The 19277-nt window shown below is 40.8% G+C and overlaps 1 protein-coding gene across 1 annotated transcript in view; it reads left to right on the top strand.

The window, feature by feature from the left end:
• The first annotated feature begins 10475 nt into the window (after window positions 1–10475).
• Window positions 10476–19277, top strand: part of SLC15A2 (solute carrier family 15 member 2) — a 114961-nt gene continuing 106159 nt past the window's right edge. Inside the window, exon 1 of the mRNA XM_087711842.1 lies at window positions 10476–10539. Coding sequence (XP_087567968.1) covers window positions 10491–10539 — 49 coding nt within the window. The 5' untranslated portion in view covers window positions 10476–10490. The remainder of the gene's footprint in view (window positions 10540–19277) is intronic.

Raw genomic sequence — 19277 nt, 5'->3', positions numbered from 1 at the left:
ATATTTCTATCATATCTACAAAGGGTTTTTTATTCTTAAACTTCTCACTTCTTACTTTTTAAGAATCTCATTAACTCCATCGAACCATGACTTTCTTAGTCCTCCCCTTTCTCTCAACCCATTTACTTTTCCTTTATATATTTGTTCTGTAATTTGATTCTCCTACTTTCTATTTGCCAAAAACTCCTCAACATTTTTCTATACTGATCCCTCAATTTTTGTTCAATCCCAATTCAATGAGTACCCATTCATTCTTGATTCTGTTTCTTCTAGTTTTAACACCTACTGCATTCAGCTTACTGTTTTTCATGAGAAATAGTTTTAACTTCCATATAACAAAGAAGGCAATGGTATAATAAAATATTGCTTATAAAATATATAAACTTTTCTGTATAAATGATGAACACATTATTGCCAAAATATATAAACATCTGAAATTTGAAATAGAAGAACAAAAGAATGTATGATTAAATGGACTAAAAAGTTGGTTACAATATATAAATTGAACAATGGGAAGATATGGGGTTGAAAGGATTGAAATTTTCTTTTATAACATTATAGAGACATTTTATAAAATGATGTATCAGTGATATATGTCTTGATTCTATTACATTTATTTATTATTTATTGTTTTTTATTTATGCTTTTGAGTCATTGTTGACTCCCTCCAATTTTCTTAATAAAGTTTTTCAGAAGTGGTTTGCCATTACCTGCTTCCTAGGGCTGATGGGGAATGTCCGGCCCATGGCCACTCAGATAGCTCTTTGTGCATGAGACAGGACTAGAACTCATTGTATCCCAGTTCTAGACTAGTACCTTAATCACTACACTAAACTGGTGTAATTTAGTAGCTGGCAGAAATAATAAAGGAGGGCAGAGGAGAAAGTTTGCAAAATGAGTTAGATCAGATACTAATAATTGAAAATGTTAGTTAGAATTATAACAGACTCAGAGGTATTTTTCAGCCTTAAAAATTATGCTGTCTGCTTTAGGAATCTCCCTGAATAACTCTGTTGCACTGCATATTTATAAATAATTATTTATATTGAATATTTAAAATTAAATACAATATACATATAATGTACTGGACTACAATGTGCTTTATCTTTCACACACACACAATCCTCAGGAAAAGAGGCAATTCCTGAAATTTCATACTTCAGAAGAATACAGAATGAGTTTCGCTTTCTATCTTACAGTGGAGGTTAACTGTCCTTATCTAAGTGCTATTGTACTATCAGGAGGAGGAGGAGAGAGGGAAGTGGAGAAAAAAGAATCTTAAAAGAATACCAAGATCCTAGCACTAGTCAATCTCATGAGAATTTCACAGCAATTTTGAGACATTTTTGAGGAATATACTAATATTCCACTTCTTTCATGATATAGGCATTATTTCACGTCATCTATCTGATATCATGTAGACTTGTCATCTACTTGACATCATTATTGAGTAAATAGTTTTATATGTAATTTATCTCCTTAATTTTAAGCAAATGTGGTTATTCCAAGGTTCTTCCTGTTGCATTGTATTATGCTACATTGAATGTGAAAAGCCGATTTTGGGACCATTATTTCTATTTTCTTCTAATATCTTATTTAGTTTAGAGGTAGAATAGAATAGAACAGAACAGAACAGAATAGAATAATAAAGTTGGAAGGACCATTGGGGTTTTCTAGTCCACCCCCCTGCCTAGGCAGGAAACCCTACACCAGTTCAGACTAATGGTTATCCAATCTCTTCTTAAAAACTTCCAGTGTTGGAGCATTCACAGCTTCTGGAGGCAAGTTGTTCCACCGATTAATTTCTCTTCAGTTCAAAGTTGCTTTTCTCCTTGATTAGTTTCCACCAATTGCTTCTCCCTCAGGTGCTTTGGAGAATAGTTTGATTCCCTCTTCTTTGTGGCAACCACTGAGATATTGGAACATTACTATCATGTCTCCCCTAGTCCTTCTTTCATTAAACTGGACATACCCAGTTCTTGCAACCATTCTTCATATGTTTATCTTTAATGATTTGTTTATTCATTCGTTATTAAGACATCACTCTTTAAAGGTCTTAATATAATAATCAATATTATTATTGCCACAGAGAAGGCCCTCGGGGGAGGCTGCTCCGGCCCTCTGGAACGATCTCCACGTGGAGATTCGGACCCTCACCACCCTTCAGGCTTTCCGCAAAGCTATCAAGACCTGGCTGTTCCGGCAGGCCTGGGGCTGATGAGTTCCCAGCCCCACTTGAATTGTTGTGACTGTTGCGTTGTTTTTAAGCTGTTTTTTGTCTTTGTCTTTGTCGGTTTTTTGTATTTCCCCCCTCCCCACCTTGTTTGTTAGCCGCCCTGAGTCCCTCGGGAATAGGGCAGCATACAAGTGTAATAAACATTGAACATTGAACCACAAACATATCTGGCTTATTAAGTGGATGGTTGAGCAGGGGATTATTAAATGGACAAAACTCACATTCCAGATGAAGCTATACATTTGCTTTTACCTGTCACAAATCAGTTAATGATAATTTATTTGTTTTTTGTGGGTTTCTCCCCCTCCTTCTAGCATGGAAAGTGTAAGAAACTTGCCCTTGCTGTTCTTCTGATGTTATTACATTTTATTATATGGAGTAAATAAATATTAATGCAGGAACATTATTAAAACTTTATTATGTGGAGTAAATAACTTTTTAAATGTTGAGTAAATAAGTCTTAATATAGATGCTTTTAGATATCTTCAGAGTCCTCTTTTCCTTTTTTTTCCAAAATGCAAACAGGACAAAATAATTGATATCTTAGTACAGAGAATAAATTTTGTTTGAGTTTCTAAATACAAGTGCTCCAGGAAAGAAATGGCGAACCAAAGAGGATTTTCATAAGCGGAGCTGATGAAAAGGGTGGAATAAAGAGCTAGTGAGTCAACTGGCTCTTCATAATTCCTCTCCAGACAAAGAAAAGTATTAAAATGGCCCATAAATGTTACAGACTGTTGCTCCTCGTGAGGCAACCATAAGACAGAGGTCTCTGGAGGATTTAGAACTCTGAAGATGAGGACGTACCAGTAGTTATCTTGGCCAAACTGCACTTGGGACCTTTAAGGTCATTGGGCTTGCATATTTTGAAAGTAGTTACAGTTTCAAAAATTGCTTGTTTTCAGCTACAGGGATTTTTGGATCAACATAAAATTGGGTGAATTTGAATCCTTAGTGACTTGGATAATTTTCTCATATTCTCCATTTTGTCTAGCAACTTCATCAAAAAGGATCTGATCACAATAGAAGGGGAAATAATATAAGGTAAGCGGTATCGATTGATAATTGCTCTTAGAAAGAACAGGAAGCTCCTGTTCGTATTGTATTGTGTAAATGTGGTGTACGCCTAAGTTTTGTGTGTGTGTATTTTACATGTTTGTTAATAAAAACAAAAACCAAAAAAGGGTCTGATCATTCAGCCTAATATAGCACAACCAACACAAGCTGTGCAAAGGATAACAGTAACCTACATCAAAAGCAAGCTATTACAACCACAAGGCATCACCATAGCATACAAATCAATTTAAACCCTCCAAAACATCCTAAGTAAACTAAAAGACCCAGCAGCTCCAGAAGAAAAAACAGGAGTCCTCTACAACATGCAGTGTAAAACTGCAGCAGCCATTGTGTAGAACAAATAGGCAGAAGACCAACAGAACACATATATGAACACCAACTAGCAGTCAGAAGATATGATGAAAACTAATTTCACAACACATGGACAGACTCAACCATAGTTTCAATTGGGAAACTCTGACCAGCCTAGATCAAGTCATGTCCAAAAATGTTGAAGAATTCCTGGAAGCCTGGCACTCTGACAAATCGTATCAACAGGCATATAGCATAAACAACTTCTATATACTATTCAAAAGAAACAATATCATAACACATCTTACCAGAAATCAACACCATGATGAGCAGAGATTAACACCAAGAACAACATTAGACTATCAATGAAAAAGCAAAGTAATACCCCAATCAAGGAAGTGACAAACAAGCTAACAGTAAACAACCCAACCAAAGAATCTCCAAGATCACTCCCAACCACTCAGAGAGGGCAAGACACTAGAATATAAAATGAGAGGAAATTTCACTCCCTTCTAGCACTGATAATGTTACTTAGCTTGGGTAATGAAACATCTATAAGAAAGCAACCAAGCTCAGACAGCAGCAAGGACTCCTCAATTCTATGATAATACATAAATGTAATTAGCAACAAATTAAAATTATGCAATGTTATGGTAGTTTCACAAATGTATGATCCCCCCCCCCCATTATCTAGTCACTGGGATACTATGAAGCTATTTTAATAGTCTTACTATGTTTGGGAAGTATTTTGGGCGAGGACATTCAACAGGAAAAGAATTAACTTTCCCTTCTCCTAGAACTTTCGCTGGAAAATGTTCCACTGTTAAGTGGGGGATATTTAAAACATTCCGATTGGACTCTAGAGAAGGAGAAAAGTACAATATATATATATTAAAAGTGTGGAAACTATGGCCTTTCAAACTTTCTTGAAGATCAATTGTCAACATCCTTTATCATTGGTAACCTGGGGCAGCTAAAGGTTCTGGTTTAACAACATCTGAAGAATCACATCTTCTCGTACCTGATCTATAGAATTTACTCTGAAATGATTTCTCTTATGTTTAATAGTGAAACAGTAAAAAAAATTTAATGCAGCCTTTGATAAAACCATTGTTTATCTTTAAAATTGCAGTTCTCCTCCCCATTCAACTTTCCCTTTAGCGTGGTATCTGATTTTCCTTTTGCAGTCCTTTATTGATTGTGCCAAGGTGCTTTGTATTTAAAAAATGGCTTAAATGTGTGTAGTGTTACTAAATAAAAAGCAGTAAAAGGAAAACAAATTGAAAAGGTGGAAACACAGTCTATTTTGTTACATGAACTTTAAACAATATTCAAAAGTAATAGCTCAAACTTGCTAAATCAATTTTATGTTTTAAGGTCAGAAAGAAGCCTGACTGTTCTTTTTTAAATAAAGGTTCTTTTGGCAATTATAATTGTGTTGAATTTTTATCAGGGAAAAACACAAACTGAACAACAATAAGAACATTACTATCATTACTGTAACAGTAATAATGAGAGCAATGCCATTGATACCAATAACCATATTAATTCCCAGGTCAACATAAAAAATGTAGAATTCTAAAATAATATAATCTGACTTTACCAAGTCTTAACAGATTTTCTTACCGTTTGTTACAATGTAGTTTTGTAATAGAATAACTCTGAGAGAACCCAATTTAATAATAATAACACCCCACACTTAACTATAGGATGCAACTTCAGTGCAAGTCCAAAACATCTGAGCATCATTTGAACACTATCGGACTGACAAAATCACCATCAGTCAATTGCATAAGGCAGCTTTACTTGAACTGTTTACATCCTTTGACGATACCATCTAACAACAACAATAATTACTACAATTGTAGTTTACAGTGTTACACCAGTGACCAGAACAAATAAAAGCACTCAGTATATATACATTTAAAACTTCTTGTATAAAATAATAAATAACAGCTAAAATCTATAATAAAAATTCAGTGTCAATTATACATGGTCTGACTATGCGATAGTTGCAATCTCTAAATTCTGTGGCCCATTGTAGGTTCAACGCTAAAAGGGAAGTGACTAAGCAGTGCAAAGGGTTTGCCACAATTTTTATGTAACATCGCTATGGTGGGGGAGACATGTGTTTGCGACTTGTGTAACAACAACATCCCCCTATTCCAAATTCTTGAGAAGGATTCACTAAGTGGATAAAAATGCCAAGGAGCAGTCGTGTGACAATATGAAAGTCAAGTGGACCACAGCCTGGTGTCCATCCTTCATTTTTTGGACTGTTTTGTGAAATGGAGCCAACAAAATGAAATGTGTCAAAGTTTAGAAGTTCTACAGAATTCAATAAACTAAGACTTCATTGAATATTAAAATTCATGAAATTCATATGAATTTCATTCATATTTCTGATTTGTTTATCATATTACAAAATCATTCATGGATAAAATATCCATTTAAAGTATAAGACGGACACTTATTTTAATGTAACCGAATATGAAAAATTAATTGATATTTCAGCTTGTACGTACCAAGTAACTTATAAGAAACTGCCACTTTTGGTATATTATCAAAGAAGAATATCCACAATGATCTGAAAAGGCTGTCAAAATACTCTCCTTTTTCCAGGTAATATCTATGTAAAGGCAGACTGTATTCTTCAGTTAAAGTCAGAGGTGGGTTCCTCCTGGTTTGGCTGAATTAGTAGTGGCGGCAGCAGGAGGCTCCACCCACCCACCCAGATGCTTCTGTGCATGGGCATCGCAAAGGAGCGAACCGGTAATAAAACCGGTACAAACTCACTACTGGCTAAAGTAACATATTGCAATAGATCAAAAGCAGATATGAGAATTCAACCATCTTCTATTAAGCAGATATTGAAGATGTTTGCAAAAATATAAAGTGATGTAGAGATGGATTTCATGTTACAAATAAACAAGCCAATGTAATTGGTAACTCGCTTTGCTTTTTTTTTTAATAAAAAAAAACTTTTTTGATTCCCTCCCTCCAGTACTGAATGTGAGACAAAAAGAGAATGTTGAGTTGAGTGGCTTTAGATAATGTAGAAAAATTTCAAAGTAGTGAAAAATTGGCAGAAACAACAACTCAAACAGTGTTTTGGAATTACTTGCAATAGTTGCTGAAAGCTATTAAAAATAAAATGTTTGAAATATGCTGCTGTTTAATAGTATCATCTGTGATCTATCAGACATCATTTTTTTGTTATATTTCACTATACTGTATTATTCATATTTATATCTCTCTCTGTTAGCCCTGAAACATTTTCCTAACCACCTTCTTAAATTTTGAAACTAATAGTGTCTATCCAGAGGGCAAATGGCATCATATGCATCAAGGCATTATTGCAGAAGTGTTGTCATTTTTGTGTTTGCAACAGCTACATCCCCAACTGTGCCACAATAAGATGATTTCATTCTGGCTTGCTCTGGATCCCTATGGTGCCACCATTTTTCTACTCCCCATTAGGTTTTACTTTGTACTATGTCATAATATGATTTGCTTTTTAAAAAAATTATTATGTTATATGACTCCAGCTACTGCAGATTATAAATCATAATTTTATGACTTAGTACGACATGTAAACTCATCCAGCTTTGTATCATGTGTTTCCCCAGTAAATTGTGGTTGTTAAATAAGCCACTGTTTAGCATTGTATGATCCTGGCCATTGTGTCAGCCCTTCATCTGAAGGAGAATGGATGATAAGTAATCTTAGAAACGATAATTTGATAGGCATTGAGTTGAAGCCAAGATGACATCCCATTTATATCATGACCTCACTGTGCAAATTATGCAAGTAATGTAATAAAATTAGCAACCTCATGATATTATCTTGGAAATAAAATTTGTATCATTTGTCTTATGACATCATGACACTGTTTCCCCACCCATGGACAGTCATGAGTAACTTATAAGACTACACATAATCTTATATTAAGGTGACCAGATTTTCAGATTGGTAAAGAGGGACACCATTGACCGGGGGGGGGGCCTTGATTAAAAATTTTATATTTTGTCAAAAGGTCACAAAAGGCAATTACATGACCCCAGGACACTGAAACCATCATAAATACGAATCTGTTGCCAAACATCAAAATTTTGATCACGTGACCATGAGGATACTGCAACGGTCGCTAAGTGTGAAAATGGTCGCTAAGTGTGAAAAATGGTCATCAGTCACTTTTTTCATTGCAATTGTAACTTTGGTCACTAAATGAACTGTTTGAAAGTTAAGGCTAGCTTGCATTATAATGCCTTATGCTAGCTTACATTTTCAAGAGAGAGAAGCTAAACTCCTTGTTAGAATTGAAATAGAAATGAGTAGAGTAGAGTAGAGTAAAGTAGAATAGAATAGTTTATTAGCCAAGTGTGATTGGACACACAAGGAATTTGTCTTTGGTAAATATGCTCTCAGTGTACATAAAGAAAAATAAAATAGTAGGATAGTGGGATCCTTGCTGCACCAAGCTCAGAAAGCAGGAGATCCCACCATCTCCCAAGCTGGGAGGAGGTGTGTGAGGTGAGGGATCCTAGGTGCACCAAGCTCTTTCTGAAAGAGGAGGTGTGTGAGGTGGGATCCTAGGTGCACCAAGCTCTTTCTGAAAGAGGAAGTGTGTGAGGTGGGGGATCCTAGGTGCACCAAGCTCTTTCTGAAAGAGGAGGTGTGTGAGGTGGGGAATCCTAGGTGCACCAAGCTCTTTCTGAAAGAGGAGGTGTGTAAGGTGGGATCCTAGGTGCACCAAGCTCTTTCTGAAAGAGGAGGTGTGTGAGGTGGGATCCTAGGTGCACCAAGCTCTTTCTGAAAGAGGAGGTGTGTGAGGTGGGATCCTAGGTGCACCAAGCTCTTTCTGAAAGAGGAGGTGTGTGAGGTGGGATCCTAGGCAGATGTCACACAAGGGCCCTTCGAAGACTAAACTTTTTTTTTTACTGGTGGGGAATTAAAACTCCCCTTTTCCTCAATGGGAAATCATATTCAGACAAAGAAAATTATTAAAAATATCCTTTCCTTTCTGAAGCCTGGCTCTTTCTCTGCACCTATATTGGGAAGAGGGGGAATAGGGGAAATGCAAGCAGCGAGGCCAGCCTGCCCCCTTCTTGTCTCCCACCCACCCCCTTCCCAACGGGACAAGAAGGTGGAGGGCTGGTCTTGCAAACGGGGATCAGCGCACTCGCTGCCTCCCCCTCCCCCGGGAGGAGCTCTGTAGTGGGACAGACGAATGGAGGGGGAGATCGCCCCTTCCTCCTCCAAGCCCCCAAACCCTGTCTTCCCTGGCCTGCACCCCTGTGCCCAGGCTCCTTTGGGTTTGGGGGTAATCCGAATGGGTGGAGCGGGGGATCCCCGGGGTGGAGGCCTCCCGGTGCAGGTCTTCCGCAGCTACGGAGCAAACCTTTGCCTTCCCCGCCCAGGATTGCAAGGCTGGAGGCCTCGGCAGCAGCCACCCCCACTCCCAGCTGGCCAACCCTCGCCCATACCATGAGCGGCGGGACCCACGCAGTTCCTCTCCTCCCCGGCGCCGTCCTGTGGGTGTGCGAGTGCTGGGTGTGAGCTCTGAATGGCCGGCCGGCCTGGAAGGCTGCCGGCAGGGCTCGGCCGCCATTCAGCGACACATATTTTGCTGAATGGCAGCCGAGGGGCACGCTAAACTGCCGGCATGACTTTGAAGGGCTGGCTTGCCTTCTGCGCGGGCTGACGTGGAAGGCAAGCCAGCCCTTCAAAGTCATGCCGGCACTTTAGCATGCCCCTTGGCTGCCATTCAGCGAAACATGTTTCGCTGAATGGCGGCAGAGTTCTAAACTGCTGGCATGACTTTGAAGGGCTGGCTTGCCTTCTGTGCGGGCCGACGTGGAAGGCAAGCCAGCCCTTCAAAGTTATGCCGGCACTTTAGCGTGCCGGCAGGCAGGGCTGGAGTGAGCGAGCGAGCATGCTCCGTCCCGGTGGGGCTGGAAAGGCGAGCTCGCTCCCCCGCCCATCCGCCCACTCACTCGCTACGCTACACCGCCTATGCAAGCAGCAGCAGATGGACGGGGGAGCGAGTTGAAGAAGGCGCCAAAATTAAGCGGGATCTTTTGGGAATGGCCCGGGACGCGGGAAAAATTATGAGAAGGCGTGCCTGTCCCGCCAAATGTGGGACGTCTGGTCACCCTAGAGAAGGCGTGCCTGCCCCGCCAAATGCGGGATGTCTGGTCACCCTATCTTATATTTGTCCCTTGTTTCTGCTTGTCTCTTGATCTGGACAAGATTTCTCAAATGTGAATAGGTGATAATGTTTGCAAATAACAGTAGATAGTGTCTTATTTAGAAACAGGAATAGGAGATAGTACATTTGGACAGAAAGAAGTTTCTTTTTCTGTCATGTGGACTTACTAAATGTCTGCTTCCCAGCAGGTGATTCTCGGAGTGATGCAGTGATTCATTCATTCAAGCTGAAGCAATTTGGACAATTTAAACCAAGTAGTGAGCTAGGCCTAATTAAGCTATCCAGATGTAAACCCATCCCTATTTAAACACTACAACCACTGTAACTAATGCATTTTTAAAGTGCCTTTCTTAGAAACAGCATTTAAAAAAGCTTTGATCAATAGACTACTCTTAAATCTAAATGGTAACTCTCTAGGCTTTTTCAGAAATTGCTAGAGAAGCTAAGAATAAATAACTTCAGTTAATCGTATGGTTAAATACTCTAGCTGAGGAAAGGACAGTTGAATGGAATGAGCACACACGCATCCAGAGGTTGCATGTGGTTTTTTTTTAGGTCACTAGAAGTAAAATATTAACAAGTCTTGGAACAGAGACAGTCAGGATGTCTAAGAGAAAAATCTTATTTTGGAAGCCCTCACAGCTGGATTTGTGAGGTGCAAAGGAAATTATAGAAATGTCCGAGAAGGAAAGCAGAGCAAAAGAAAGGAAAGCAGAAGAAAGAGGTGAGTACCAGTAATTTGGATCCATTATCCTCACCACTGTCTGTTCTATCTATAATCTGATGTGTGTCTTTTTTTTTTTAAACAAAGGACTGTATTTGAGGAACACTGAATCCTTTCCTGGCATGTGATCCAATCATGGACTCCTTAGAAAAATAAAATAAAAGCACACAGGTCTCCAGACCACTGCGGTCTTCCAAGCCTCATTTGTGCATGTTAAGTGTTTGTACGGGTGAGAAAATGGCTGAGATGAATTTTTCAGGAGACAGAAAAGGACTTTAAAGGAGGTAGAGAAACAGATAAAATGTTTCTGGGCAGACCCACGACTTGAGTAAAGAAGGAAAGGATATTGGCAACAGCCACTGAGATTTTCTTTCCACCATCTGATAATTTTGTGGCACTAATTGAGGGCACATTGAGCATTGTACATTTGACTGCATAACTTTTTCTGTGTTGAGAGTCACATTGGTTTGGATTCTACTCTGATAGCCAGACCTCCAAAATTAGTTAGTGAGTCTAGGACTAAAAGTAAACTTGATTTCATTTTATTTATACCTTATGCCTAATTGACCTTAAATACAATTAACATACAATTATTCTCTTGTAACATTGAATAATATGCTCCTCCTTATCCCATTAAACATGAGAGCATGATAACCTAAAGTTTCTGAGGACTGCATCTAATGTCTGGCGGGTGGGTGGGTGTTGGCTGTCTATCTCTGCCTCACAGCCATCCAATGCCCAGCTAGATTTTAGTATTTAAATTATTTCCTTTTCCATTAGTTCCTTATTATTATTACTATAATTCCTCATCTCTTTGCTTGTTAAATAAATCCTAATGTTTGTACTTCATATTGTCTTGCGTGCTTTCTCTCATCAGTTTTTAAAGGAGCTGGAGCAATGTGTGTTATTTTGGGCACAAAAGTCCCTTCCTATTATTGTGAAATTGCAACAGGTAGCTGGCAGGAAGAGTTACATAAATATTTCTTATTTTTACTTCTGTGGTATAAATTAATATCTACAAAGTTTATGCTAACCTTTCAGTTAATGCATGAGTGCCTATAATTTTATCAAATAAGATTGCTCATTTCCTATACAGTAAAAGGGCTGAATGTAACACACATTCTTCATCTATGGAAGTGACTTTTACCACTGAAAATTAAAGTTTGCATATGACTATGGTCAAACTCTTATATCCACCGTGAAGTATTGATTATGTTATACGCGGATACAATGGAAATATAAAACACATTGCTTTGGATCAACAGGAAAAAAAAGAACTTTGAGTCAGTAATCTCATTTCAATTTTAAATGTCATAGTGATTTTTGATGCAACCTGTTGGCTAGATGTGACATTTTAGCTGAGTTCTGTATTCCTGAGGTTATTTTAAGATTCTATTTAATTTTATACTCCAATTAAATATTTTTAATCCCATTAATGGGCTTACTCCCATATAGGAGCTAATTATGAAATTTGTTTCTATCCTTTCAAAATGAGTTGCTGTTCAGTAATGTTTCCACATAAAAATGCTAACAATACTGTTTGTTTTTAAAAAAAAGGGGAATTAAAAAGGGAAAAGTTAGTTCAATATTGTTCAATTCTTCTGCTGCTGGGCCATTTTAAATATACATTATTTAGCCAGATTTCATTTCCTTTGGAATGCGATAACTGGTGGTTTATTAACACTCCATAATGTGCAAATGTAAATACAAAGTGTGCATTAAGCACTTTGCTCTGTATCAGACCTTCTACTGCAGGGGTGTCAAACTTGCGGCCTACAGGCCGGATGCATCACGAGCAGGCCACACCCATGCCTGGTTTAGCGAAGGGGAAAAAGTCATGAAATGTCACTTGACTTTGCCGTGACGACGCAAGTTTGATGCCCCTGTTCTATTTGAAACAAGGGCCTTCCAGTAAGCTCCTTCCCTGTTTGTCTGCATAATTCTAAAATTACTCTTCAAACATAGGCATTTGGATTTTCCAGGAATAGATGATGTCTAATTGGGTCACCCTCTGCTATTCAGCCATTAATAATTGCCACTGCATAAACAGAAGAAATATGTCAGCTTTAAATTTGCAAAACCAATGTGACTATTTTAACAAAAGGTACACATTTGTTGCAGTAATACAGGAAATCATTCATAATGGTACAATACGAAATTTAAAGAAACCGTGTAACATTCTTTGTCTAAATTTTTAGAGCCTTCCTTGCTATTCATGGGGAGAAAAAAAATAACCCAATAATGTCATCAAGTAATCTAATTCATCAATCAAAATGTATTTACAGTAAAGTGACCAGATTTTAAAATTGGTTAAGTGGGACACCATTGACCGGGGGGAGGGCGGTGAGTTCTTGATTAAAAATTTTGCTGCTCGGTGCTGTGGCTGAGGTGAAGCTGCCAAAACTCCCGCTGGCGCCCCCGCCCATGGCAGCGGCAGTGCCGCCTCCCTCCCCCTCCACTCAGAGCACCTGAGCTGAGCACCGCGTTACCCCTGCCGCAGCCTCCTCCTCCTCCGCCGTGCTTTTGAGAAGCCATGGGGCCTTTTTTTTTCTGCTCACGCCACCTCCGCAACCTTCCTACTGGTTCCCGTGGCCTCATGGCTCCTCAAAAGCACGGCGGAGGAGGAGGGAGCAGGGGTAATGCGGTGCCCAGCTCAGGTACTCCGAGTGGAGGGAGAGGCACCACTGCCACGGGCGGGGGTGCCAGCGGGAGCTTGGCGCCTTCACCTCAGCCGCAGCACTGGGTGGCAAACATTTTAATCACTAACACCCCCCCCCCCATTCCATTCCCAGGCAGAATAAAGAGAGCTTGGCCAGTCATCAGAAGGCGTTTGAGAAGGAGAAAAGCAGGCAAGGAAACTTCTCAAGAAATTCCAGAAGCAGCTGCTTCTCCTCTGAGCTGGAGGGAGGGGAGGAGAAGGAAGGAAGGAAGGAGAGAAGGTGGAAAGGAGGAAGAGAGGGAGAAAAAGGAAGGAAGAAAGGAGGGCAAGACGGGAGGGAAGGAAAGAGAGGAGGGAGGTAAAAGGGAGGAAGGGGAAAGGGAGGAAGGGAAGAGAAGGGCACCTTTTATTGTCCTCGTCTTGTAAAAGCCCTGCAGGCTGCGACCCCGGGCTCAGCTCCTTCCCCAGGCATGGCCCACCTGCTCTGATGGCCCCGCTTCCTTCCGAAGCAAAGCTCCCAGGCGCCGGCTGCCTCTTTGTCAGAAGATGAGGCAGAGCTGCCCTGATCGAAGCCATTTCAAGCAGGGCAGCGGGGAGCAGAGCGGGGAAGCCAGCGGGCTTGTTGCAATTGCCGTGGTGGGCTGCAATGCCCTACCTTGTGCAGGGACCTCTGCTCCAGGTGCGTACGTGCAAAGTGCGGGGCCGAGCTGGGAGGGGCATCGCATCAGGGCCAAGAGCATTCAACCCACCTCCCAATCTGCACCCCCTCTGGGGATGGAGCAGCCACAAAAAGCCAAAGTCACCTTAATTTACAGTGCAAAACCAAACACAATAAAGGAACTTGCAAATTGTTCAATACAATTTGAATACAATGCAATACAATAACTATAAAAAGAATTTTAAAAGTTGCAGCTAACCAGTGGTGGGTTCGAACAAGTCTGAACTGGTAGAGGTTTAGTGGCATGGGTTGCTGGAACTGGCAGCGACCCAGACCTGCCATGCCCTGAACTGGTTCTCCAGTGCCTATGGTGCCACCATCTTGTTTTTTGCTTCTGCGCATGCGCAGAACAATTTTTATTGCACTGCACATGTGTGCACCGTGCACGGCATGGCCACAAGCAAATCAGCAGTAGTGACTGCCGGAACCCACCCCTGCAGCTAACAATAGCAAGGGGGAGAAGCCCAGGCATTATCTTTCTTCTGGTTGATCCCTTTCCAGAAACTTCTAGGAAAGTAACATCATTCTTATTGATAGACATAATTATTGGGAAATGTTAAGAGATGGGGAAAAAATGGCCGAAAGCTGTTTTTGGGTGGCAGGGGAGTGGAGGGGAAGTCAGGTATATAATAGCAGATAGGATGAAATATACATTTGCCACAGATCTGCATCCAATATATATGTACAAGAAATGTAACTTGCCAGCAACTATAACTACTAAAATCACCTCTTCCACACTATTTATTAAAGTACAGGAGTCCAGTTTAGTTTTATCTTCTAATGTCAACACAACATCTTGCATAAGTGTAATTCTAGACACCAGATTTCACTGAAACTTTTCAAATTTAAAACCAGTATAATTGCCCTTTTCAACCTTTCAATAACCCCAAAAATGTTCTAGTTCTGTACTGAAGTCTAATATATGCTAATAATCTACTACTTGGAAACAATGTGCAAGTTCATTTTTAAAATCATGCCTTCCTTTGTGCAATCTAATTTACCATTGCACACATTACTGCAGTCAGTTATAGTAGATTAAAATATAAAGCATAGAAACTGACCTCACATTTTTAAAACAAAAACATAATGTGCCACACTTTGACATATAATATTTATAATAAAGCATACAAAGATAATTATAGATAGGTGGAATGTTTATTGCTCACATTAAAAAGATCAGCATACAAATACTATAAATCTGAAAACAACATATAATACTACCTGTATATTATGAAATCCCAAATGGGGCATAAATTTCTACCAAAGATTGAGTGCCTTAATTGTGCTAAACAATAGACAATGTATAAATCAAGCAATGGCACAAATCTATGCTGCTGCTGGAAATGCCCAATTTTTAATCTAATAGGAGATATGAAATATAGAATTCAAATTCTGGGCCTAAAAATTCCTTAGAAGCATGGGTGAAATTGAGCAGGTTCTGACAGGTTTTGGAGCACAGGTAACAGAAATTTTGAGTAGTTCGGAGAACCGGTAGTGGAAATTTTGAGTAGTTCAGAGAACTGGCAAATGCCACCTCTGGCTGGTACCAGAGTGAGGTGGGAATGAAGATTTTGCAGTATCCTTCCCCTGGAGTAGGGTGACCAGACGTCCCGCGTTTGGTGGGACAGGCACACCTTTTCATAAATTTTCCCACGTCCCGCGCCGTTCTTAAAAAAACACGCTTTTTTTGGCGCTCGCAGCTCCCTCGCTCCCCCGCCCATCAGCTGCTAGCTCACTGGGCTGGCTCATCATTCCGTTCTATACTACAAATTTAAGCCAGCCCAGCCTGCCGCTCACTGATTGGATTGGCCTGGACTCCAGCCAATCAGTGAGATGGCTGGGATGGAAAATTTTCAACACGCTGCGTGCTGAAAATTTTCCATCCCAACCAGCTCACTGATTGGCTGGACTCCGCTTAGCTGAGCACGCCTGCGCGAGTCTCCATTTCATTTCATCTTTTGGGGTTGCAGCTGTGCTTACTCACTGGTGAGTAATCATGTTATAGATTGGTACCGGTGGGAATCGGGAGGCGCTGGGGGGGGGGGAGACAGCCCTCCTCTCCTCCTTCTCCCCCTTTGCGGAGTTCATTTCACCTCCTTGCGTCACAGCCAGCCCCTGTGCTACGCTGCCACGGGCGGCAGAAGCTCCGGAACCCAGTGGAAGTTTTCTGCGCGAGTGAAACAGCTGCCACCACTCGCGCATAGAACTTCCACTCGGTCACAGACTCACGGAGCTTCTGCCGGCGTGGTGGCGCCTGTGCTGCATGGTTCCCAGCAACCACGCTGCAAGTCCGCGAGGCGTGGTCGCGTCCCGCTGCCCTCCCCTGCGGCTCTCCTGCGGTGGCGGCTGTTTCAGTCACGCAGAGATCTTCCACTCGGTTCTGGGGCTTCTGCCGCCCGGAACCGAGTGGAAGTTCTCTGCGCGAGGTGAAACGGGTGCCCGCCGCCTCGATCTCCTGCCGCCCGGCAGAAGCCCCGGAACCGAGTGGAAGTTCTCTGCGCGAGGTGAAACGGCACGCCGCCTCGCTCTCCTGCCGCGGCGTCCGTTTCAGTCGCTTCCCTCGTCCGTCTCGATTGCTGGAAGCAGTAACAAATGGAGCGTCCGCTCCGCCATCAGCGCCCTGACAGCTACCCCAGCCGGCGGCTACCAGGCCTCGCTGGAGTCAATTGCAAAACCGCGTTCAGCGCTTTGAGGACCTGAGGCATCTTGGGAAATGCAGTTTCCTATCGGAAAGAATGGAGTAGCTGCAAATTTGTAACAACAACAGAAGATAATAACTTGGTGCTTCGCAGGTTACGAAAATCTCGTTTGATTTGCACACTGTTTTTTAAAAGTTAGATAAAGAAATTATGCTGTGAAAGCAACTAGAAAGCCCCCCTCCCCTTCCTGTGTGCGAGAAAGGGAAGGAGAGGAAGGAAGGAGGGAGGGGGGAAGGAAAAGAAGAAGGGAGGGGGGGAGAAGATGGAAGGAGAAAAGGTGGATGGAAGGAGAAAGAATGGAAGGAGAAGGAGGAAGATGGAAGAAGAAAGGAAGAAAAAGAAGAAGGGAGGGAAAAAAGAGGGAAGGAGATAAGAAGAAAAAGAAGAAGGGAGGGAAAGAGCAGAAAGACAAAGAGGATGAAGTTGATAGGCAAGAGGAAGGAGGAAGGAAGGAAAAAGGAAAAAGAGGGAGAGGGGAAGGAAGAAAAGATGGAACTAGAAAGGAAAGAAGGGAGGGAGGGAGGAAAGGGGAAGACAGGGAAAGAGCAGAAAGACAGAGAAGGTGAAGGTAGATAGGCAGAAGGAAGGAAGAAGGAAGAAATAGGAAAGGAGGGAAGGAGGAAGGAACAGAAGCGAAGAGGAAGAGAGAAATGGAAAGAGCAGAAAGACAGAGAAGGTAGATAGGCAAAAGAAATGAAGCTGAAAGAATGGAAGGAGGAAGGAAGAGAAAAGGAGGAAGGGAGTGAGTGAGGAAAGAAGAGAGGATGGAAGGAGAAAGGAAGGAAGAGAGGGAAAGAGCAGAAGACGGATAAGGTGAAGGTAGATAAGCAAGAGGAATGAAGGAAGAAGTGAGGTGTCTCGAGGAGGGGGAAAGCATTTAGTGACCAAAGTTACAATGGTATTGAAAAAAGTGACTGATGACCATTTTTCACACTTAGCGACCGTTGCGACCATTTTTCACACTTAGTGACCGTTGCAGCATCCTCATGGTCACGTGATCAAAATTTTGTTTGGCAACAGATTCGTATTTATGCTGGTTTCAGTGTCCTGGGGTGACCTTTTGACAAAAAATAAAATTTTTAATCAAGCCCCCCCCAAGGTTTTTTTTTAACTTACGATCACAATTGAGCCCAAAATTTCTGTTGCTAAATGTGACAGTTGTTAAATGAGTTTTCCCCGATTTTACCACTTGTCTTGCCACAGTTGTTAAATGAATCACTGTAATTGTTGAGACAGTAACATGTTGTCTCTGGCTTCCCCATTGATTTTTCTGGTCAGAAGGATTGCAAAAAAGGATCATATTACCGCAGGACACTGCAACTGCCATAAATATGAACCAGTTTTCAAGCATCTGAATTTTGTTCATGTGACCCTGGGGATGCTGCAATGGTCGTAAGTGTGAAAAATGTTATAAAGTCACTTTTTTCAGTGCCGTTGTAACTTTGAACACTGAACAAAAGGTTGTAAGTCAAGGACTTTTGTAAATAAATAGCACATAAGAACATTTATTACCAGAATTCAAGAGACTAGAAATTAAACTCCTTTTTGAGTTGCAAGTATGAGTCCTAACATGATGCACGATTGTTCTTTTGACTTTTTCAAAACTCAACATGGTAAAAAATCCCGACAGAAGTCATTGAACTGAAGGGATATTTTTCCCCCCTCTAGGACTATCTTCCATGTAGATTGAATTTGTCTTCTACAATTAAAGTGGTTGGAAAAAATATAAATTTTAGCAAAGGCTGAAGAAAAGGGACTCAACACATGTTTCTACTGAAAATGGTCCTGGCAATACCACATTCAGCATATTCATGGCATCAATAAGAATAAAATGCAAGAATTTGGAATACGTCACCTCCATATTCTATAGGAGCATATTTGGACTCCACCAGCACTTTTGCCTTATAAATCTTAAATATGGCAGAGACATAGTATTCCCTCTACTGTGGAAACTGTTATTGTGTTTTCTAGACACAATAACACAAGGGCTATTCAATGCTCCTTTTCCAATCAATGTTTGGAAGATTACCAAACATTCTAAGAACTTTAGTTATTCAATTGGATTCACATTTATAGGATCTCCTTTATATTTTTTGATTTCCCACTCCCCACAAAAACCTTATTTTTTAAAAAAAGTAGTTTGCACTTAGATGTTCAACTTCTCAATAGATACTTAGCTTTTGCTGTGATCTTTTTGTATTCACTGATGCTATGAAGAAGATAGCTACCATCATGAGTCCAGTAAAACACAAACCTGGGTCTGCTGACTAGCACAAAGCAAATAGTGATCTGGATCAATAAGCCATTTCTTTAAAGAATTGAAGTTATACATGAAAAATAAAATTACTACAGAGTAACCGAAAAACAGAGTTGGGAGGACATTGGAGGTCTTCTAGTGTAACCCTCTGCTCAAGTAGGAAAGTCTACATCATTTCAGACAAATGATTGTCCAATCTCTTTCTAAAAATCTCCAGTGTTGGAGCATCCACAACTTCTGGAAGCAAGTCGTTTCACTGATTAATTGTTCTGTCTGTCTGGAGATTTCTCCTTAATTCTAGGTTGCTTCTCTCCTTGATTAGTTTCCATGAATTGCTTTTTGTCCTGCCTTCAAGTGCTTTGGAGAATAAGTTGACTCCCTCTTCTTTGTGGCAGATGCTCCTTC

Source organism: Thamnophis sirtalis, unplaced genomic scaffold (genome assembly GCF_051295495.1).
Source record: "Thamnophis sirtalis isolate CommonGarterSnake01/CBP01778 unplaced genomic scaffold, rThaSir2_p1.2 scaffold_1, whole genome shotgun sequence".
Classification (NCBI taxonomy): Eukaryota; Metazoa; Chordata; class Lepidosauria; order Squamata; family Natricidae; genus Thamnophis; species Thamnophis sirtalis.
Note: the sequence above shows the minus strand (reverse complement) of the source record. Positions and strands in the feature narration are given on the sequence as shown.